The sequence below is a fragment of the Lycium barbarum genome, chromosome 8 (assembly GCF_019175385.1).
Source record: "Lycium barbarum isolate Lr01 chromosome 8, ASM1917538v2, whole genome shotgun sequence".
Taxonomy (NCBI): Eukaryota; Viridiplantae; Streptophyta; class Magnoliopsida; order Solanales; family Solanaceae; genus Lycium; species Lycium barbarum.
In genome coordinates this window covers 132,167,835-132,188,049 of record NC_083344.1, presented here as the reverse complement: position 1 = coordinate 132,188,049, position 20,215 = coordinate 132,167,835, and the positions used below count along the sequence as shown (strand labels likewise).

Sequence of the window (20,215 nt, the reverse complement as noted above, 5' to 3'; positions counted from 1 at the left end):
CTCTGCCTTAAGGGTAGAATCGCTACCTTAGAACAACCTCTGTCTTGCGAATTTTTTAATTTATGACTGAGTGGAGTTTGAACTCAAAATCCAAATATTTTAGACGAATGACAAAAATTAAAGATCACGCTCAAATAAGAGCAATACTGCAAATTGCCCTAAAAAAAGAAAGTTCCAAATATCATACTCAATTCTTAAAAAGAATGACGAGGACCAAAGTATAATACCCAAAACAATAATGTTTTAGAGCGAAACTCGACATGAAGTTTTACTCGCTCCGTTCCCGTTCATATGATATTATTTTACTTTTAGTTTGTTTTAAAAAAAATGATACATGTATTTAATCTTAAACGTTTTATGGTTATCCTTACTGACATAATTTTGTTGACATGAAAATATCATGACATATTTAAAATGACAAGTTTTAAATATTATTTGAAATTTTTATCTGCAATAAAATATATTCACGTAAAATGAGATCGAAAAATCAACAATAACAGCGTATCCAGTATATTCCCACAAGTGGGTTTGAGAAGGGTAGAGTGTACGCAAACTTACCCTTACCTCGAATAGAAAGAGAGACTATTTTGAAAGATCCCAGCTCAAATGACACAAAACAAGGAAGTTAGAAAAATAAAATGCAGAATTTAAAAGGCATAGCAAGTAAGACATAACCAACAATAAAGCAAGCAAAAATCGGAGCAAAATAAAGTGATAACTGAAGCACAAGCAACAAACGATAGTAACAGAAGTTAACGCTTAACTACGTTCTAATCTTTTACCCTAATCCACTATCTTCATATCTTTTGAAATTGAACCAAATATATAAATCAAGAGAACCCCACAAATGAGCCACAAAATTGTTGGCTACAGGCTGTATGACATCCTAAAGACAACAAGGCCACCCTGTCAACTAAAGGGCAGCTTCCCGGGCAGCAATCAAAGCCTCAAAAAACGCCAATAAAGTTCAAAAATCTTGAGGCATATCATGTGGTTGAATGAACTGTCTCTTCGGGCAGCACTGCCCGTAATACTACACATATCATTTTCTATATAAACCTTAGTCCCACGTTCAACGTCAATAGAATTCTTGCTTATTTCTTTCCTTGCAACAATTGCTTGTGATATCTTTTTCCTTAAAATTTAGTTTAATTCCTTCAAAATTTCACTAATGGAGGCAATGAAGATGAATGTTTTCTTGGTGGTTGTCATGGTCGTGTTGGCAGCCATGTCCGGAATTCAAAACGTAGTTGCAATGGATGCACCTGCACCTGCTCCAGCCTCAGATGCCAACGTATTTGTGCCGACTATTGTTGCCTCTTTTGTAGCTCTTGCATTTGGGTTTTTCTTCTGATTGAGCTAGCTTGCGTTGATGTCGACTAATCAAGTGTAGCTCTTTATTTTGTCCGACTATATGTTGTTTGTGTAGAGTTTTTTTTTGCTTTTTATTAATCGTTATTTCAACTCAATCTGTTAGATCATTGAGATGAGAAGGAGATTGAGGTTCATTTATTTGTATTTTTAATTTTTGTACTTCATTGGGATATTGTCACCTTGTATATATATATATTCTTGCTCTGGATATTCTTAAGTTGTTATGAATATATAATGTTACTATGTGATTTTCTACTCTTTAATTTCTCTCTTTCCATCAATTTAAAGCAATATTGGAAAATTGTGGAGTGCAAGTAGTTTTTTTTTCACAAATAAGAGTTGGGATGACTCATTTTGCACTAAATTAAGTAAAGCATGATGATGCAGCATTTGAATTCTTCTCAAGGTTGTTATAACTACAACATTATATTACAAAACAGGAAAAAGATGATTCAAATTCTTTAGGATTTTGTGGACTTAAGAAGATAATTACATGTAATCATCATAGGAAGTAGAGTTAATTAGAACTAGGAAAAAGAAACCAAATAATTTGCGAGAACAATTTAAAATATATTGCAAAGTTCTTCTATTGTGCATATACATTAAATTTTTAAAAAAGTATGACTATGATTTGGAAGCAATTTGGATATTGCATTGTTCTACACCTCACATTTCGTCGGTGTAGTTCGAAGCATGTGACCTTATCCTCCTCTATGCTAATTGCTAAGGCAAGCAAACAATGACATACGCATAATTTTACGTGAATAATATCAATTTATTACTCCATGTATCTCAATTTATATAATTTTTTTTTCTTTTTGATCAATCCCAAAAAGATTGAGACATTTTTTTATTTAATATCAATTTAAATTTAAACTTCTCATGTTACCCTTAATTAAATAATCTCTAGCTACACATTTCAGTATGACTTGTTTTAAACCATACATTTCAATCTGTATGAAAGAGATCGTCCCTCGGGCTTGTAGAATCTCGTCTTTTCATATTCAAGTTTTTGCACGGATTGCCTTTCAAATGCATTGGCCTTTAATTCCCCCCTACCCCCCTCCCCACCCGCCTATTTTCAATGAAAATATCCGGACTAGCTTTGCTCGGCATAATTTCAATAACTTTTTTATCTTCGGAAATTGAATTATTGCCTCACTCGATATAAATTATGTCGGAATTAAGTTATGCGGCACAAGTTTTGTAGTATTTTCAGATTATATGAAGTGTTGAAATTTTTGGCTTGTCCGACATAATTTTGTGTGGATTTTATGATACATACGCTGAAGTTAAACATAAAATATGCTGAGTGAAATCCAAAATTACCTCGTTTATCAGATTTTGAGTGTCGGAAGTTTTTTCTTGTCCAGCATAAATTATGTGGATGTTATGATACATGTGTCAAAATTAAACGTAAAATATGTCGAGCAAAATATAAATTATGCCGTGCTTTTGAGGGCTAAAAATTAAAGGCCACCCTGAAATAGGGACGTTTGTGCGAATGACCCTTTCATTTTCCCTTATGTGGCCCAAAATGCAGTCCATCTAGGTAGTGTCTTTTGGCCCATAGTTGGAGTTTGGGACTATTATGTACTAATTAGAGACATTGAGGATATCATTTGAGCCAGACAAATATTTGTGGACCATATCACATCAAAGACCAAATCTTTATGAACCAAAAGTGAACATTTTCTCTAGTCTTTAGCTATGAAACCCTAAACACTCTCTTTAAATTCATCATATCGTACCCACAATACATCAAGCAGCAATATCACACCACTTAACTATTGCCCTATTCTTATTTTTCTTGTTGTGAAAATACTTTTAGCTTGTAGATAATTTGCAATATGTTTTATCAGCTAGTATTGTTTACTCATTGCCTCTTTGAGTAGCCTTATGGACCTATTTTAGTTTCATATTTGGCTTAGTTATGGGGCTGAGATTAAATCTTTTGATGCTTTCTGTTAAGGCCTTTTGAAAGAACTATTTGTTCTTGTTCATCAATTGTCCTTTTAAGCATCTTTTGTACATACCCCTTTCTTCAAATCTTCTCTATAAGTCTTACGTATGTATAAAAAAAAATCTTTTTTTTTCTAATTTTGAACATGGTGTTGCTAAATCCAAAAGGGTGTAAGAATTGATTGTTAGTTATTAATTTTTGCCTCAAATATTCAATCTTTGGATCTTTTAAATTAAGTCCATTTGAAGGGGCTCTTTGTTCTACTTCATCAATTGTCCTCCAACAAAAAATAAGTTTTTTTTTTTTTATAAAACTCTAATGAAGATGGTTTTTTGAAAATCCAAAATCGTATAAGAATTGATTCTTAGGCCTTTTTGAAGGGTCTTTTTGTTCTTCTTCATCAATTGTTCAAATCTTGTATATGTATGTAAAAAAAGGTTCTTTTTTAAAAAAATTCTATCCAAAAGGGTATATGGATTGATAGTAAATTATTAATTTTTGCCTCAAGAATTCCCAAATGAGTTACTGAAAAATTCATTCGGTTCAGACAGGGGCATAGAGTAAATTTCGAGAACTAAATCTTGAGCTGAGAAGTTTCAAGATTTCTTTTTTTATTGAATTTAGTTTGAGGGGTTTGAATTGTTTCATTCCTCTCTGCTGTTCCTTTCTATAGGATCTTTCAAACATTCAATGTACATTAATCAATTAATAATTTAGTCTCAAATCCTAAAGTTTGCTTCTTGATAAAATTTGTTGATATTTTAAGGATGTTTTGCTTTGATACATAATGAGGCAGATGATGATTTATTATTATTTGGACTGATCAAACTGTGATGATCCAAAATTCGAGCTTTTTAAAACTGATGCCTCCAATTTCTTACTTTTAGCTTTTTTTTTAATAAGCATATTGTACTAAATAAGGGAATTTAGCTCTTGCTAAATTTTAAAAAACTAAGATTAAGACTCTGCACTCATCCAACCTAAAGATAATTAAGGTTAAATTAGTTAATCTCTCTTAGAGATGTGGTCTGATCAAGCCAAAGTATATATGTGGAGGCAGATGATGATTAATAATAATTATTTGGACTGATCAAACTGTGATGATCCAAATTCGAGCTTTTTAAAACTGATGCCTCTAATTTGATTTTAGTTCTCGTTGATTCATATTTCTAAATTGAACAATCATTTGAAAATCAATTGGACCGTGCTTTTACTGAGCTTAACTATAAAGTTTAAATTATTTTGTTTAGTGTAAATATGAGCGTAACTAAGCATATATTCGACTTAGAGGTGGCTTAATCAAGCTAAACCCTAAAAGCTTGTAGTCAAATAGTCTCTTTGTCAAGTGTCATTTTAGTTAAAAATATGTATTTTAAGAAATCAATAATGTTATGTGAAGTTTATCAGATTATCTCTATATAATAAAAATAAATTGTTTTTATTTTTTGAGTAGAGCATGCATAGAAAGTAAATTTTTTGACATTGGGAATTTAAAGTTTGCACTTATTGGAGGTTTGAATCTGAATGATTTAGACTTTAGGCTATTAAGTTCATTTGTTTGTATTAAGATCTAAGCATTTATTAGGTCTGAATAAGTCTTAATCATTAAGATCTTAAATCAAGTCTTAATATCATTAAGAGGTATGCTTGTATGAATTTTTTTTTACCACAAGCTCCACTCCTAACCTCAGTTACCCCCCCGGCCACTACCCACCCTTTACTCCAACCCATTCTCATTCCCAACCCTACCCCACCACCCACCCTTCATTCTAACCCCACCTCTCCAACTCAACCACACCCACACTCCACTCAAAACCACCCTGTCCCCACCCACTCTTCCTATCAAAAGACAACATCTTAATCATTTTGATGTATATTCGGATTCAGACGTTTTAATCTTAATAAAAACAAATAAGGCTTATGTCACGCCTCGAAACATGGCCTGGTCGAAACACGACACTCGGTGCCTTGCTGCATGTGACCGAGCGAACCACATGACTTGCTGAATCATTATGAGACATAACATGAGCGGAATATAACGTAACGTACATGATGAGCCTTTATAAAATGTAGCAAGTCATAATACTTAATAAAAATACTTATTTAAACATGAGTGTAGAAATAACATGAATGAGCCAAAATAGTTATACTACGAATGTCTGACATAACATAATTAACTTGTCTAGTCTATGAAACTTCTATCATGAGTCTGATTAGAAAACATACTTATTGGGACAAGGCCCCCAGCATACCTTAGATGCATAATTAATGATAAAACAGAAGTTTACTAAATCCTGAATGAGATGGGCTCACCAATAAGTTGATACAAATGCTGTCCTACTGAGTAGATGTGTCGTCCTGTATATCAGTACTTGCATCGTGAAATGTAGGCTCCCGGGCAATAAAAGGAGACGTCAGCACATTGAATGTACTGGTATGTAAATCAACTGAAAGAAACAACATGAGACATGCAATAATATGATAAGAACTGAAAACCTGGACATGAGCATGAGTATATATATATATATATATAACATAAGTAAAACATGATAAGTAGGGAGAGTATTTCATAAACCGACACATGATATCACCACGTGGATACGTGGAGTCTGGTACCTCGCCGGACCAGCAGAGCCCCTATACCTTGCTAGGGTATAAAGTGGTAACGTGCCTGATGGATCCATTCAGTGTAAAATTAAGGTATCGTCCTAACTGGGCGGAGCGATCCTTGTCCTATGGTGGCTACATAGTTTCAGGCTATCTGAGCCTTCTCGGTAATTCGTGCAACTCCCAAAAATATGAACATAATGGTTTAGGCGAATCCCACATCGGTTGGGGAGGAGAACGAAGAGTGCTTTATAAGTGCCTGGATACCTCTCCTTTGTAAACGCGTTTTAAAACCGTGAGAGCGAAGGTCCTAAAGCGGACAATTTCTACAAGCGGTGGCCTGGGCTGTTACAGTTGGTATCAGAGCCGATGACAGGCCGGTGGTGGGGCAAACCTCAGCGAGGACGCTGAGTCCCAAGGGAGGTGAGTGTAAGGCTTGGCTTAGGCGAATCTCACATTGGTTTAGACGAATCCCACATCGGTTGGGGAGGAGAACGAAGAGTGTTTTATAAGTGCTTAGATACCTCTCCCTTGTAGACGCGTTTTAAAACCGTGAGGGGCGAACGCCCAAAGCGGACAATTTCTACAAGCGGTGGCCTGGGCTGTTACAGCCTAAGTGTAGAATTGAAAAAAATTATTCAATTTATATCTTGATTTTTTAAGGTGATACTTGTTATGGGATAAAATTTTTGGCTAAGATGACACTTAAGCCTCATTTGTTTTCATTAAGATTAAGACGTCTAAACTCTCAACGGATCCTCCGCGCGCTGGGAATACCTCTTCCGTGCGTCTTTCTCGTGGCGGGAATAGAACAACAGGGAAAAGACCCGGCCCAGGGCAAGCTTTATTTATTTAAGAGAGAATGGGGAGTGAGATTCCATTGATACAGAGTCAATTCTAATAGACTTATTGGAGGGTCCCATTGGCGTGCATCCAGTAAAAATTGAACCTGAATGCACATCTGAATGATTAAGATGTTGTCTCTAGGTCTGAACACTGAATGATTGATACTGTTTAGTTTTTAATATATGAATATGCATAATATATTTATTTAAACATAATAAATATATACAATTCAAATTAAAAAGTAAATAAATACAAATTTATTAAAATAAAATGAAACATTTATGTTCACTAGTAATGGTGGGGATGTTTTGTAGTCGTGGTGGGGGTGGAGTGGTGAGTGGGTGGTTGGGGTAAGGGATGAGAGGTAGTGGTGGTGGGAGCTGGGGGTAGTGGGGAGTGGGATAGGGTTGGTAGGGAGTGGGGGTGGGTGGTGTAGCCTGGGATTGAGGTTGGTAGTGGGGTGGGTGTAACATCACGTAAATCCGAAGTGTGAATGTATGAATCTAGTATAAAGGTGATATTTTAGCTATACGAATCCATTCGGGATGAACTCGCGTGATAAAGAGTCGTTTTGAAATCAAATCAAAAAAGTGAAGTTCTTAATTCATTCTAAATTCGTCTAAATCTAAGACAGTCTATACTTATGGCCATTGTTTGGGTATTTGTGTTAGGAATTTGGGAAAACCTCCTTTATGAAAGTTGTAGATCTTTGAAATACCTTTCCAACGGTATATTATGAGGGTCAACCAAACATCTGTACAAAAAGTTATGGCCATTTTACTGAAGAGTCGCAGAGCAGTCCAAAAAATACGACCCATATTGTGAAATACGGACCGTATTTAGTGGCCATATAAGTTTATGACCCAGAACAGTATATATTCGTTCATATCAGTCCAAATTATTATTTTTCTTTCCTTCAAGCGCTAGAACGACCTTCTACTCTCTCCCATTACCAAGAACACCCAGGTAAGCTTATTTTATGCCTTCTAACTCAATTCTAATATATATCATTGTAATCTAAACAAGAAATCATCATTCCTAACCTAGGGTTTTTAAGAAAACTCATCTCAAGGTTCAAGATTCAAGATTTTGAAAATCTTCTTCAAAATTCAAGTCTTTAATTCAAGTTTGGGAGCGATTAAGGTATGTAGAACTTCTATCCACGTGTGGAATCTCTACGTTCCTCCCCACCGTTTCTTGATATCCATAAAGTTGAAATCCTAAGGCATTAAACCCAACATATTGATAGCCCGTATTGATGTATTTATGAACATGAATTTTGTATCTATATTCGTTATTGTATTCCTAATCTTCCATTACAGTTATTAGGAACCCTAGCTTAATCCTTGAATTATGAATTCTTCCTCATGTGTTCTCATTATGTTTATATGAAGCCTTATGATTTTATCTAGCAAGTTACAAGCATGTTTTCAAGTTAATTATATATATAATTATGAACTATTATTATTACTCACGAATCAAGATCATGTTTGCAAGATTATGACAAGTATCTCATGAAACCAAGGACTCACAAGCTATTATGATATTTTCAACAACAACAACCCAGTGAAATCCCACAACGTGGGGTCTGGGGAGGGTAGAGTGTACGCAGACCTTACTCCTATCAAGGTAGGACGGCTGTTTCCGAAAGACCCTCGGCTCAATAAAAAGCATAAAAAGAGGTCAGATAAGTATTATGATATTTTCAAGAAAAGCTATATATGTTTTAATAAGTTCATGCAAGAATAATACAAATGATATCCATGTACATGCATGATTCACGAAAAGCCATGGGTAGCAAGTGCCACTTATTTTTCATGTTCATGTTTTTGGGAGTTGCATTAATTACCGAGAAGACTTCAAGCAGCGTGAAACTACGGAGCCATCGTAGGATGAGGATCGCTCCACCCATGTTTAGGATGATCTCTCATAATGACGGGATCCTTTCATGCCATGTTTAAATCTCATTACCCTGGCAAGGTGTGAGTGTTCTGCTGGTAGGACGCAAGTACCAGACCATGTTGTTGGCTATATATTTATTGCTCTCCCAACTTAAAATGTTTTTACCAATGTTATATATATGTAATTATTTCCATGTCAGATGCTTATGTTCATGTTCAGGTTTCAGTTTCACCTCTTATCATGCTACTTCATGTCCTATGTTATTTCATTCAGTTGCTTTACATATCAGTACATTCAATGTGCTGACGTCCCTTTTTATTGCCCAAGGGCCTGCATTTCACGATGCAAGTTCAGATTACAAGACGACGCATCTGCTTAGTAGGATTCATCCGTATCTGCTTATTGGTGAGCCCCATCTCCTTCGGGGTTTAGTTAGTCATTTATCTTCTACTTAGTTATACATTAAATGTATGCTGGGGCCTTGTCCCAGCAAGTATGTTTTCCAGTCAGACTCATGATAGAGGTTTCATAGACTAGACAAGTAAATTATGTTATGTCAGATACTCAGAGTCGGTTAGCCATTTTGGCTCATTTATGATATTATCCGCATTCATGATTTAAACAAGTATTTCATTAAATTATCATGACATCTCATGTTTTACAAAAGCTCATCACATTTCATGTTATTTTCTGTTCATTTATGCCTCATGATGATTCAACAAGCCATGTGGTTCGCTTGGTCACATGCAATAAGGCACCAAGTGCTGTGTTTCGTCCAGGTCATGGTTCGAGACGTGACAGTGGGGGTGGTGGGGATTCGGGTGTTGGAGTGGAGGGTGGGTGGGTAGTGGGGTGGGGTCGGAGTGGAGAGTGGGCGGGGGTGGGGTTGAGGTGGAGGGTTGGGGTTGAGGTTGGAGCTGGTGATAAAAAAGTACTATACAAAAATACCTCGTAATGATATTAAGACCTGACTCAAGATATTAATGATTAAGACCTATTCAGACTCAATAAGTGCTTAGATTTTAATGTAAACAAATGCACTTAATGGCTTAAGGTCTGAACCATTCAGATTCAGACATCCAATAAGTACAACAAATGAGGCCTTATTATGGGATTGAGGGAGTAATAAATTTGTACTCCCTTCGTTCACTTTTACTTGTCCGGTTTTTCAAAAATAGATTTTAACTTTTACTTGTCACTTTTAACATATCAAGATAAGACAATTTTTTTTTTCTGTTTTACTCATAGTATTTATTACTCATTTTAAATTATTTTTCAAATCCAATAAAAATATGCACTAATTAATATGGGTACAGTGGTAGATTATGTACTTCATTTATTATTTCTTAGACAATATGAAAAAATCAAAATAGACAAGTAAAAGTAAACGGAGGGAGTAGGTCACAACTCACTATTCAACTAAATATCATTTATAGTGGGTGGTTCAACTTGTTCAATCCAAAATTGGAGGTATTATGACTCGCCGAGGTGAAGAAATCGATGGACACAATGAGATGTATCTAAAGAAGAATCAACGAACAGAAGAACCGTACCTTCGATAGCGGAAGACGGAGAACAATTTTCATTTTGATCTTGGCCAACATTTGCCCATAAGTGAAGACGAAGATCGTGAGAGGGAGGAGTACACTTTCCCAAATTCAATGTTTCTAGACTATTTCCTTTTCTGTATTTGCCTTTTGTTTACTGTATGTAATGGACACGTTTTTGCCTTAAAAAAAAAAAAGACTTGTTCAATCAGTCCCTTTCTTTACTTCTAGTGACTTTATTGTAACAAATTACGTAAAATAAAATATCTACCAACTTGTTTGAAACATAATTGATTTATCAGTTTATCCTTGCATAGTTCAAACAAATAAGACAGACGTCATCTCTTATCTACACGACATTTTCATAGCACGTTATTTTTAATAGTGAATATCATACTCCAGATGGGAGTGTAATTTACGTTTAGCAGCTTTAATCATTGACCAAGAATACTAAAATTACGGGTCAGATATCATAATTTATTAATTTTGCGAGAACAAGTCAAGGTAAGGACATTCTCTTCACTTTTAGCCCGCCCACAATTAACTGTCGGTACTGATTAGTGAATATAATTATATAATTTAAAACAAATACTGTATACTGTAAATTACAGTACTTAACCATTGCTAAATCTGGCACAATACATATATAAATTATAGTGCTTAACCATTGCTAAAACTGACACTAGTTAGCTTTTCCCAAAACATAACAAAGCCAAGTACCGAAAACTTACAAAAAATACATAAAAGCCTCAACAAAAGTTTACATTCATGAAACATTACTATTTTTATCTGAACCAAACTCCAATGCTTCATAATATTGACCTTTATATTTATGTACAACATATATATAATAACATTCCTATATATATGTACTATAATCTAATGGAACGTGAAAAGGATCCAAGATGCTGATAAACATTCTTGAACTTTGATTTAAAGAGCATCATAGTAACCTCCAACTGTGATATGTGCCCTTGTAACTGGAACTCCTCTCACTGCAGAAATTGCTTCATTCAATCTTGTTGCATGATGAACTACTTGCTTCATCCTCTGTAATCCCACAGGAAAAAAGAATTAAAAGAATTTCTTAGATCAAATCCTACAAATATTAGTTTTTGAAAAAGAGAATCAAGAACAATTGAGTGAAAAGAATGTTTAGCTGTGTGATCTATCTCATTTATAAATTTAATGATTAGAAAGAACTTTTAATTACTTAATAGCATAGTCCAAAGAAATAATCAAAATAATCTTGCCACACAGGAATCATTTCTTATCTACACAACATCTTGATAGCAACTTCTTTGTAATTTAATAGTGAAATATCATACTTCAAATCAGAGTGTCATTTACATTTAACAGCTTTAATCATTGACCAAAGAAATATCAAAATTCAGGATCAGATATCATAATTTATTAAGTTTGAACTAGTCAAGGAAGGACATTCTCTTTCATTTTTAGCCCACAGTTAACTGTCGGAACTGATTAGTGAACCTGATTAGATAATTTAAAAGATAAAATTAGTAATCTGCTAAGTATAATGCATACGTGAAGAAGTAAATGTGTGAAGAAGTCAATTAGATCCATCTACTACATACATAAAAGATAATTTTAACCTTGTGCAATTTATTGACTAGTACTACATATAAAAAGGATCATAAAAGAGGCGATTGGAATGGTAATAGAATCCATTTACGGGTTTCCAGACACTCTGGACTTACACTCTAGTCGAGGCTTCCACTCTGTCTAAGAGTGATCAAAGAAGAGTGAGGAACCTCTCACTGCTTTTTGGGATTCGAAATCCCGAAGTGTTTTCACCGACATCGATTTATCTAAATATTTAAGGAAGAGATCGACTATCCCAAGATCTTTTACCCCATTCAGAAAGTCTTTTTCTAACGGATGATTCGTAGGAGGTGATGGTCAAACACGTTAAAGTGCTCTTTGCCATTTAGGGGCAGAAAATTTTGATGAGATGATCCTGCAATTCAACACGATACTAGAGAGAAGTCAGAACACGGCCCCTTGGGTTCAGGGTCTTTGCTAGCTCTTATACCATGTTAAAGTGCGTGACAATGTATAAAAAAGTTTTAGTTCCTAGAGAGATCATACTTTAAACAATTAATTATATCATGTCTCTAACATAAAAAATGTTTTTTGAAAGTAATTGAAGATATGCCAAACCTTGTCATGAGAAAAGATTTGGAACCGAAGCTTCTGATTCTGCTTTTGTTTTTGGTGATTACCAATGAAGATGATGCAAATAGTAGCAGCAGCAGCAACCCCAAAAGAGCAAATAGCACCAATTCCATTGAAACTCTTGTTCAAAAAGTTCAATCCACCATTGTTTTCTTCAGTATCCTCTTTTTCCATGCCAATTTTCTTGATCACCATCTCTTTTTCAACCTCCAAGTCCTCTACTTTCTCCTCAAATTGGGACAAAAGGGGTTTGTTATTGGACTTTGGTGAGTCCATTTTCATGTTTTCAAATTCATTTTCCTTCATTTTCTTGAAGAAAACTTGTGATGACACTTGATCTTGTTCAACTTCCATCATATTTGCTATAAAAGTTGGATCTTCAATGTTATGTGATGGTAACATGTTGATTGGATCTTCAATGTTATGTATTGGTAACATGTTGATCTCAAGTGGGAAATTAGTGATGACTTGTTTGGTTATCACTTCTTGATCATCTGAGGTTTCTTGAATTTGAAAAGGGACTATTTGATTTGGCACTCTTGGGGGGTGCTCTGTTGTGTCAACAAATTGGGATGATTTTGGAGAAGGACAAATGAAATAATTCATGTTGAATTCATTCTTGGAATCAGATGTATATTTTCTTGAAAATATCATTTTGCCATCATCATCATGGATTTGAAGGAATCCATCATCAGGCAGAATCTCCCAATCTTCAAGATCCATTTTTTTTTTTTTTTTTTGTAAAATCTAATGAAGAAATGGTCTAGAAGAGTGGGATGATATAGTATTGAGATTTTGATTCTTTGGTGCTGAATTATTGGAGTAATGAGGGGGTGGCTTTCATAAAGCTGAATTGTATGCAATAAAGACACCTGTCTTCTTGCTCTTTGGGGGAGTGAAGGTTGAACTTTGCCTTATTGAGATTGTGACAGATTTTTTTTTCCTTGTCTTATCAGCTAGTTTTATTTGACCGATTGATTCATATTCACGTTTTCTAAAGTCTATCCTGAGTACAAAAAAGAGGCATTTTCTAATAATAATAATAACGCTTTAGTCCTGAACAAATTGGGAATGTTAAATGAATTTTCACATTTTCATTTAAACATGTCTCATAACATCATTATACAAATACTTGTGAGAATGCATCATGAATTGATTAGTTTTATGTTAGACTATCATTCTGCCAAAATTCTCTTTCTTTATTAGTGTTTGAGATCGACAATATAAACAAACTTGCACAATAAATATTTCCTAGAAAATTATAACCATTTTCAAGATTCAATCGGGAAATATTTGATTTAAGGGGAAAAAAAAGTTTCGTTCATCCCAACCTACTTGTTGGAATAATGAAATCATTTAGGTGGAACTAGGAAGCTTATCCCTCAAGTGTGTGACAAATTTAGGGATGGTCCAGTGGGACCCACGTAGAAAGAATCCTCATTTGTTTGGCTATTAGATATTTCTTTGGATTATTCAATGAAATAATATTAAAAGTACACGATATTAAAAAATATAGCCAAATAAATTGGGGAGAGAGAGATTTTATTGCTCTTTCAATTAATGTACAAATGAACTGAATTAACTTTCTATATATAGAAGAAAAGAAGCAGCTGCTAAGCTTTTCAGAAGTTGCTGACAAGCTGCCTGCTTGAGCTACTTGCAAGCTAACTGTTTGAGCTACTCGCAAGCTTCCTGCTTGATTGCAAGCCTGAGGAAGCTGCTGCAAGGCTTTTCAGGGAGCTGCTTGCAACCTGCCTGCATGAGCTACTTGCAAGCTGCCTGCTTGATTGCAAGTTTATCCAATCACAAGCTTATCCAATTGATTGTGTATTTGAATGGACATTCATAATACGGTTTATTTATAACACATACTCCCTTCGTTTCAATTTATGTGAACTCATTTGACTGGGCACAGAGTTTAAGAAAGAAAATAAGACTTTTAAACTTGTGGTCCTAAATGAGTCACATATATTTTGTGTGGTTATAAATTATTGTATAAAGTTAAAGTGTTTGCAAATATAGAAAGAGGTCATTCTTTTTGACACAGACTAATAAGGAAATAGGTTCACATAAATTGAAAGGAGTATCTTTTATGTCTTGATTTGATTACTTTAATAGTTTAATGTCACCTTGGATAAAAGAAAAATACTTCTCAAATTCCTTCTGTTTGATCCTGTCTGCTGCACACTTCTTAAGTTAAAAAAAAAAAAAAAAAAGTCATAGCCAAAGAGATTCCTTTTTAGTGTAACTCACTCACTCTCATGGAGCTTTTATGTATTTTCTGTCCAAAATAGCAAGCTTTAAGGGATGCTTCTAGAATTTAATTTTTTATTTTAATTAAGAAATTAGAAAACAATACAAAAAGAAGAAAATACAATAAGTGTAGGTTGCTTGTAGGAGTTCCCTTTGAATGGGCATTGATTGTGACATTTCTCATCACCACCCCCACCCCCACGCCCACTCCACATGAGAGATGATATTGAAACACTATAGAAGAATCCATAATTAGGTATATAACTTCATTGGAATTTAATTTAATCGATTAGAAAATCAATTATGATCTAATAAAAGCCTGTACAAGTTGATAAACTTAAGACCCTACTAAACAAGATCTTGTCTGAATTTCATGATGACATGACACTCTTTATAACAGTGGCATAAGCAGAATTTTTTACAATAGTGTTAGTTTATTGTCACCACGTTGGATGAGAGATTTAGGATCTCGATTTGTGGTGATTTTAAGATTTTACTTTCTATTCTAATTTGATTAACTTTATATCATTTCAAATTATGTTGGTTATTGTAAATATGCATATTGTATGTTACAAAATAATATTTACAACAATATGTAAGGAGAATCTTTAGTAAAAAGAGTAAATATTTGTCCATATCTGGTATTTACATCAAGTCGGTAAATGCATGACACATGTTTGTACATAGAGTTTTTAGCATTTAAACATGATTGATTAACATGTATTTTTACCTCATCAGATCACTCAACTATAATATTTTTACAGATATAAATACTGAATGCGAAAAAACTTGTACAAGTTAAAAGAAATTTTTAGTTCCCGCGGAAATGGAAGGGCAAAACACATTTAATGCCATCACATTCAAAATGAAGTAGCTAGAAATCATTTTTGTCATCACACAAAAAGCCACCAAAGAGGTCCCAAAGGAGATAAATTTGACACATATTCTAACTTATTACATTTGAAATGGCAAATAAATAGGAAGTTAAGGTTAGGCAACTAATAAACGTGGACCAAAAGGAAAAAAAGAAGAAGAAGAAAACAGCATTTAAGTCATGGCTATTTGGAGTTACCTAATTTTTGAACAGATGGTAGGCAATTTCTTCACGATTAAAAAATGATTTAAAATAAATTATCATACAAAAAATTGATGTGTTATTCATTGCTGATCTCCTGTATTATTCTTTGCTGATCTTTTGTGAAAACTATTATGTGACTAAAATAATCAGCCCAAAATTGCGATAGAGTCAAATAGGTCATTACACAATATGTTCAACATGGCATATCTCAAGTTCATTTAATTTGGTTTGCAATGAAAATAAAAGCTAATGTATTTTTCTTTAATTATTAGCTTGGGTTCTTTCAAATTTATGTAATTATTGATCTTCACATTTAATTTTCATGTCTGGATTATGAGTTTATTTTTACACGCCGGTTACGTTATTTGATCTGTTTTGATGTGTCATTTCAGATTCAACCCCTTGGAATGCCTCAACAAATGGTTATAACTCAACTTGATTAATCTTGGGATAGTCTGATATGTTACTACTAATGTATCAAGGCTGATTATTTACAAGATATAAGGGCCTTAGAAGAGTTGGAAAAATACTCCATTTAAAGATAAGTGAGCTAGCTACAACATTTTAAAGACTTGACCTCTTTTGTTTACATGAATTTATCAACCGCAGGACTAACAAATAAGGAAATTCAAAGAAGGGGGTCATAGAAATATACAAAAGGATTTTTGAAAGGACAAGTGGAGTGATATTTTTTAAATGATGGAGTTGTCGATGGATGGTTGTATTATAAACTCCCGTCTTCTTGATGTCGAAGTACTATCTTTCATCTTTAAAATGCTACCTTAAAACATATGGTAGCATAATGTATTAAGGTATCACTTTTAAAAATATGGTTGCATCAATAATGTTAGGAAATGTAATTCAAACTCGTCACACTATGATTCGAATTGCAACATTTTAATCACTCAATTATTTTTTAGATGCAATCTGCTAATCTTCCAAAATCATATTTCACCCTATCATAATAAACATTTCCATCACATCATTTAATTTTAAAATTTTAATAGATAAAAGTTTCTATTTTATGGTATTTTCGCATAAAATATTTGATTATATAGTAGAACCCATGAGGTCTCATCACGTGAAGCTCTTTTTTAAAAAAAAAAAAAAAAACATGGGAACATGCAGCCGCTACCCTTCGGGTGCGCACGGGATAAACCCAGCTCCTATGCAATAGCTCGCAAACCACATAGGAAAGATCTCATCACATGAAGTTGAGCATGATCCATCACATACTTGGGCTACGTAAATGGGCCGACCTGTAAATTGTTAGAATCGAGACAGAGACGGAAATTTAAAGAGACAAGAATAATGGGAGAATTATTTTTGTTTTGTATTAATCATAAGGTCCTGCTTACCCTAGTCTAATAAGATAACTCTATTCTAATAGGACTACAAATCCTAGATTTAGCATAATTATCTTGTACCATAAATAGACTAAACTACTACAATTAGACTAGAATAAAATTGTCAACCATCTGATTTGTGTTACTATGCAAATCATTATTGCAACCAGAGTATAGTCTACCATTGTCGATATTACAGCTACTCCACCACTGTAGAATGAGGATTACTAGATGAAAATATTTATATCACTACGGGGATTTTAGTCCGCTTTTAGACCGGACTAATTCGGATAGGTGTCATGAAGTTTCACTTTAGGACAAAGTGTTCATTTAAGGTGACTCCATTGACAAGGCCCAAACCCAAGATTTTTGATTAGTAATGGAAGGATATTTATCATCTTCACTACAACCTTCGACGTTAGATTATTATGGTTCGATATTGTACCAAATTGGATCGAATGCTCATAGTAACTATGAAAGTGAGGAAAGTCAGTTATTCATAATATTCCTTAGAAAAGAAACATTTAATTTTATTTGGGAAAGACAAAAGAGATATCTTGTTTCAGTACAGTTTGATTTTTATCTTTCAAGAAGTTATCACCAATACGCATAAACAATCATACATAAACGTGACAAAGGATGCTTTGTTTTGGTAATAAAAAATTGTAACAAATAGAAGAAATAATTATTTGAATTGTATGTCTAGATATAATAATCTGTGGTAAAAGAGAAAATTCCATCAAAACAAATTAACAATTTACATTTTGTTGCTATTTTTTGAATAAAACACAAAAAGTGAGAAATAATTACCGAGCACATAAACAACGAAGAATCAGAGTGGCGCAGCGGAAGCGTGGTGGGCCCATAACCCACAGGTCCCAGGATCGAAACCTGGCTCTGATATGTGCAGAGTGACTTTTTCTACAAAGTGCCCAATATTTTTGTGTTCTCTCATTTTATTTACCATTTATTTATGAGTGAAGCTCATACATTGAGAAAGACACAACCCTCCAAGCCTAATTAGTTTACCGTAGCATATACGTATCGTGAGAATGACTTTGACGTTTTAAAGACACCTCCAAATAAATCCCTTTTACTAAACCCGGGAGAGCCTCAAGTAGTTTACCGGATTAATTGAGTTGTTGTGACAATATCTTGAATATTGGAAAAGACTTCTCATCATCACGAGACTGGTTGGATCTGTTGTAGACACTCGAGTGATCTTCACAAGACAAGTAAAATAAAAGATCAAGAGGCGCTGCAAACGAGCAGAGGTTATGCTCTCTCTTGGTTCTTTTTAGTTTCACAATCAACTCTACACTACCTTTTATCTCTCTCTTTTAATTCCTCAAGGAGAGAAAGAGAAAACACATATGCTACAACTTAACATATAAGAAATAATGGTGACAGAATCTGTTACAATTTTAGGATAACAAAGAAAATAAAGGAGGAAGATCCCAAAGAGATAAATCAGCAGGATCATGAACAGTCTCCATATATTCTTGTACACCATTCACAGCATAAAGTGATGCTGATATCTGTCTTTCTACTTTCATCCTCTCAAATTCTGTATATCCCATTTCACGTGTACCCTCACTCAAAATTGGAAAATCTAACAATTCTTGAGCAAATTCAAAGCCCCATGACGCTTCAGGATGGGAAGAACACAAACTCATATCGAGTCCATCTAAGCAATTTATCATATCAGGCTTATATAAGTTTTTCTCGGCCTGAGATAAACTTTCATATAGCCGACCCCAACTTGTTTGAGAGTCAGGTGTAGTAGCAACAGTAGTTGTAGGCTTATGTAAGCTGTCAAATAGTTGATTTTCTTGTATTATCTCACCACAAGAAGAATTAAGTACTTTTTCATAACCCTTTAAATTCCCTTCAAGAAGATGACTTTCTTGAATTTTCTGACTAGAAGCTGAATCAACTACACTAATTGGATTTGAGCTATTGCTGCTGATGTTACTAGTACTTCTACTAGTGAAAACAGAGTTCCTCTGTTTGTTCTGTTTTGCAATTTTCTTACTATCAAGAAGATTTTTGATCCTGTAAGCAAGTTGAGAATCCGGAGAAACACGAGTAGTAACAAAGTTTGTTCGTGTGTTTGATCCACGAAGTAGACAAGCAGCTTGATCGTAAGCACGAGCAGCTTCCTCAGCAGTTTCGAAAGTACCAAGCCACATTCTTATCTTCTTATGTGTTGTGTCTTTAATCTCAGCTATCCATTTCCCTGAAGACCTTTGCCTTACACCAACAAACTTGTTACTACTACTACTACAACTTTTGCTTCTTTTTCTCCCCTTGAATTTGGTTACTTTCTTCATTGAGATTGCTTCTTTATGATGATGTGTTTGAAAGTTGATTTCCATTGGAACAAAAGTGTATGTAAAAGAAGAGGCAAGTAGGAGTTCTGAGGCTATTTAGTTTATGTTAAAGGTTATGTAGAAAGTTGCCTATGTCTTTGTTTTTGTTGTTGTGGCTATGTTTATATGCAGAGGTGTTTTAAATTATTGGGTTCTAAATTAATAATCTATACATATTCAATGGAATTTCAAGACAAATGAAATGTTTGAACTAAAGCTATTGGGTTCGACCGAATCGATAGCCGACACGCTACCTCCGCTCGTGTTTATACAATGAAGCTTTGAGATATGGAGGAACCTCTCGGGTTCAAATTTGGATTAGTCAGGCCAATCAATATCGGACCAATAAAAGCTTCGGTCAAATTTGAATTAGTCAAACCAGTGAATACCGTATATTTGTTATACTAAAAAAGGAAGCTTTGAGACATCTATAGTTCAGATTTCAGAAGTTGAGTTGTTGTCTCAATTTATGTTGTTTTCTTTTGTTTGTTGTGTTAGGTAATATTGTTCCCTTTTCTTCTTTGCAAATTGAAAATATATTATTATATCACGATGGTTTCATTGGTTTATCATAGTTGGACTTGGTAAAAGGTTTAACATTGTTTTAGGTCAATCAAACAATGAGAGGAAAACTGCAAAGCAAATGGAAATACTGCCACTTGGAGGAAAAAGAGAGCTTCTTAAATATTCCAAATAACAAGGGGTTAAAATTGATTTAGAGAAAATTCCTT

At 34.2% G+C, this 20,215-nt stretch overlaps 3 protein-coding genes and 3 non-coding genes across 6 annotated transcripts; 4 read left to right on the top strand and 2 right to left on the bottom strand.

The window, feature by feature from the left end:
• Positions 1-1,073: 1,073 nt before the first annotated feature.
• On the top strand, positions 1,074-1,622 carry LOC132607546 (arabinogalactan protein 14-like). Its single transcript, XM_060321561.1, has one exon. The coding sequence runs from the start codon at positions 1,172-1,174 to the stop codon at positions 1,352-1,354; it is 183 nt and encodes a 60-aa protein (XP_060177544.1). The 5' UTR covers positions 1,074-1,171; the 3' UTR covers positions 1,355-1,622.
• A 2,505-nt stretch (positions 1,623-4,127) lies between these two features.
• On the top strand, positions 4,128-4,207 carry LOC132608411 (small nucleolar RNA SNORD36). The gene has a single exon (XR_009570335.1). It is a non-coding gene; the product is annotated as a small nucleolar RNA SNORD36 (small nucleolar RNA).
• Positions 4,208-4,391: 184 nt separating this feature from the next.
• LOC132608413 (small nucleolar RNA SNORD36) lies at positions 4,392-4,473 on the top strand. The gene has a single exon (XR_009570337.1). It is a non-coding gene; the product is annotated as a small nucleolar RNA SNORD36 (small nucleolar RNA).
• A 6,483-nt stretch (positions 4,474-10,956) lies between these two features.
• On the bottom strand, positions 10,957-13,294 carry LOC132607545 (uncharacterized). The gene is made up of 2 exons (XM_060321560.1): positions 12,421-13,294; positions 10,957-11,289 (listed from the first exon to the last, which is right to left on the bottom strand). Exons 1-2 carry the CDS (start codon positions 13,156-13,158, stop codon positions 11,173-11,175), a joined length of 855 nt encoding a protein of 284 aa, XP_060177543.1. The 5' UTR covers positions 13,159-13,294; the 3' UTR covers positions 10,957-11,172.
• Positions 13,295-17,943: 4,649 nt separating this feature from the next.
• On the top strand, positions 17,944-18,015 carry TRNAM-CAU (transfer RNA methionine (anticodon CAU)). Its single transcript has one exon. It is a non-coding gene; the product is annotated as a tRNA-Met (tRNA).
• Positions 18,016-18,536: 521 nt separating this feature from the next.
• On the bottom strand, positions 18,537-19,673 carry LOC132605516 (ethylene-responsive transcription factor ERN1-like). Its single transcript, XM_060318647.1, has one exon. The coding sequence runs from the start codon at positions 19,488-19,490 to the stop codon at positions 18,537-18,539; it is 954 nt and encodes a 317-aa protein (XP_060174630.1). The 5' UTR covers positions 19,491-19,673.
• Positions 19,674-20,215: the final 542 nt, after the last annotated feature.

Coding starts and splice junctions, on each gene's coding strand:
- LOC132607546 (XM_060321561.1), top strand. CDS start 1,172: ATGGAGGCAATGAAGATGAATGTTTTCTTGGTGGTTGTCATGGTCGTG.
- LOC132607545 (XM_060321560.1), bottom strand. CDS start 13,158: ATGGATCTTGAAGATTGGGAGATTCTGCCTGATGATGGATTCCTTCAA. Junction 11,290..12,420: donor AAATCTTTTCTCATGACAAG/GTTTGGCATATC, acceptor GTGGGATTACAG/AGGATGAAGCAAGTAGTTCA.
- LOC132605516 (XM_060318647.1), bottom strand. CDS start 19,490: ATGGAAATCAACTTTCAAACACATCATCATAAAGAAGCAATCTCAATG.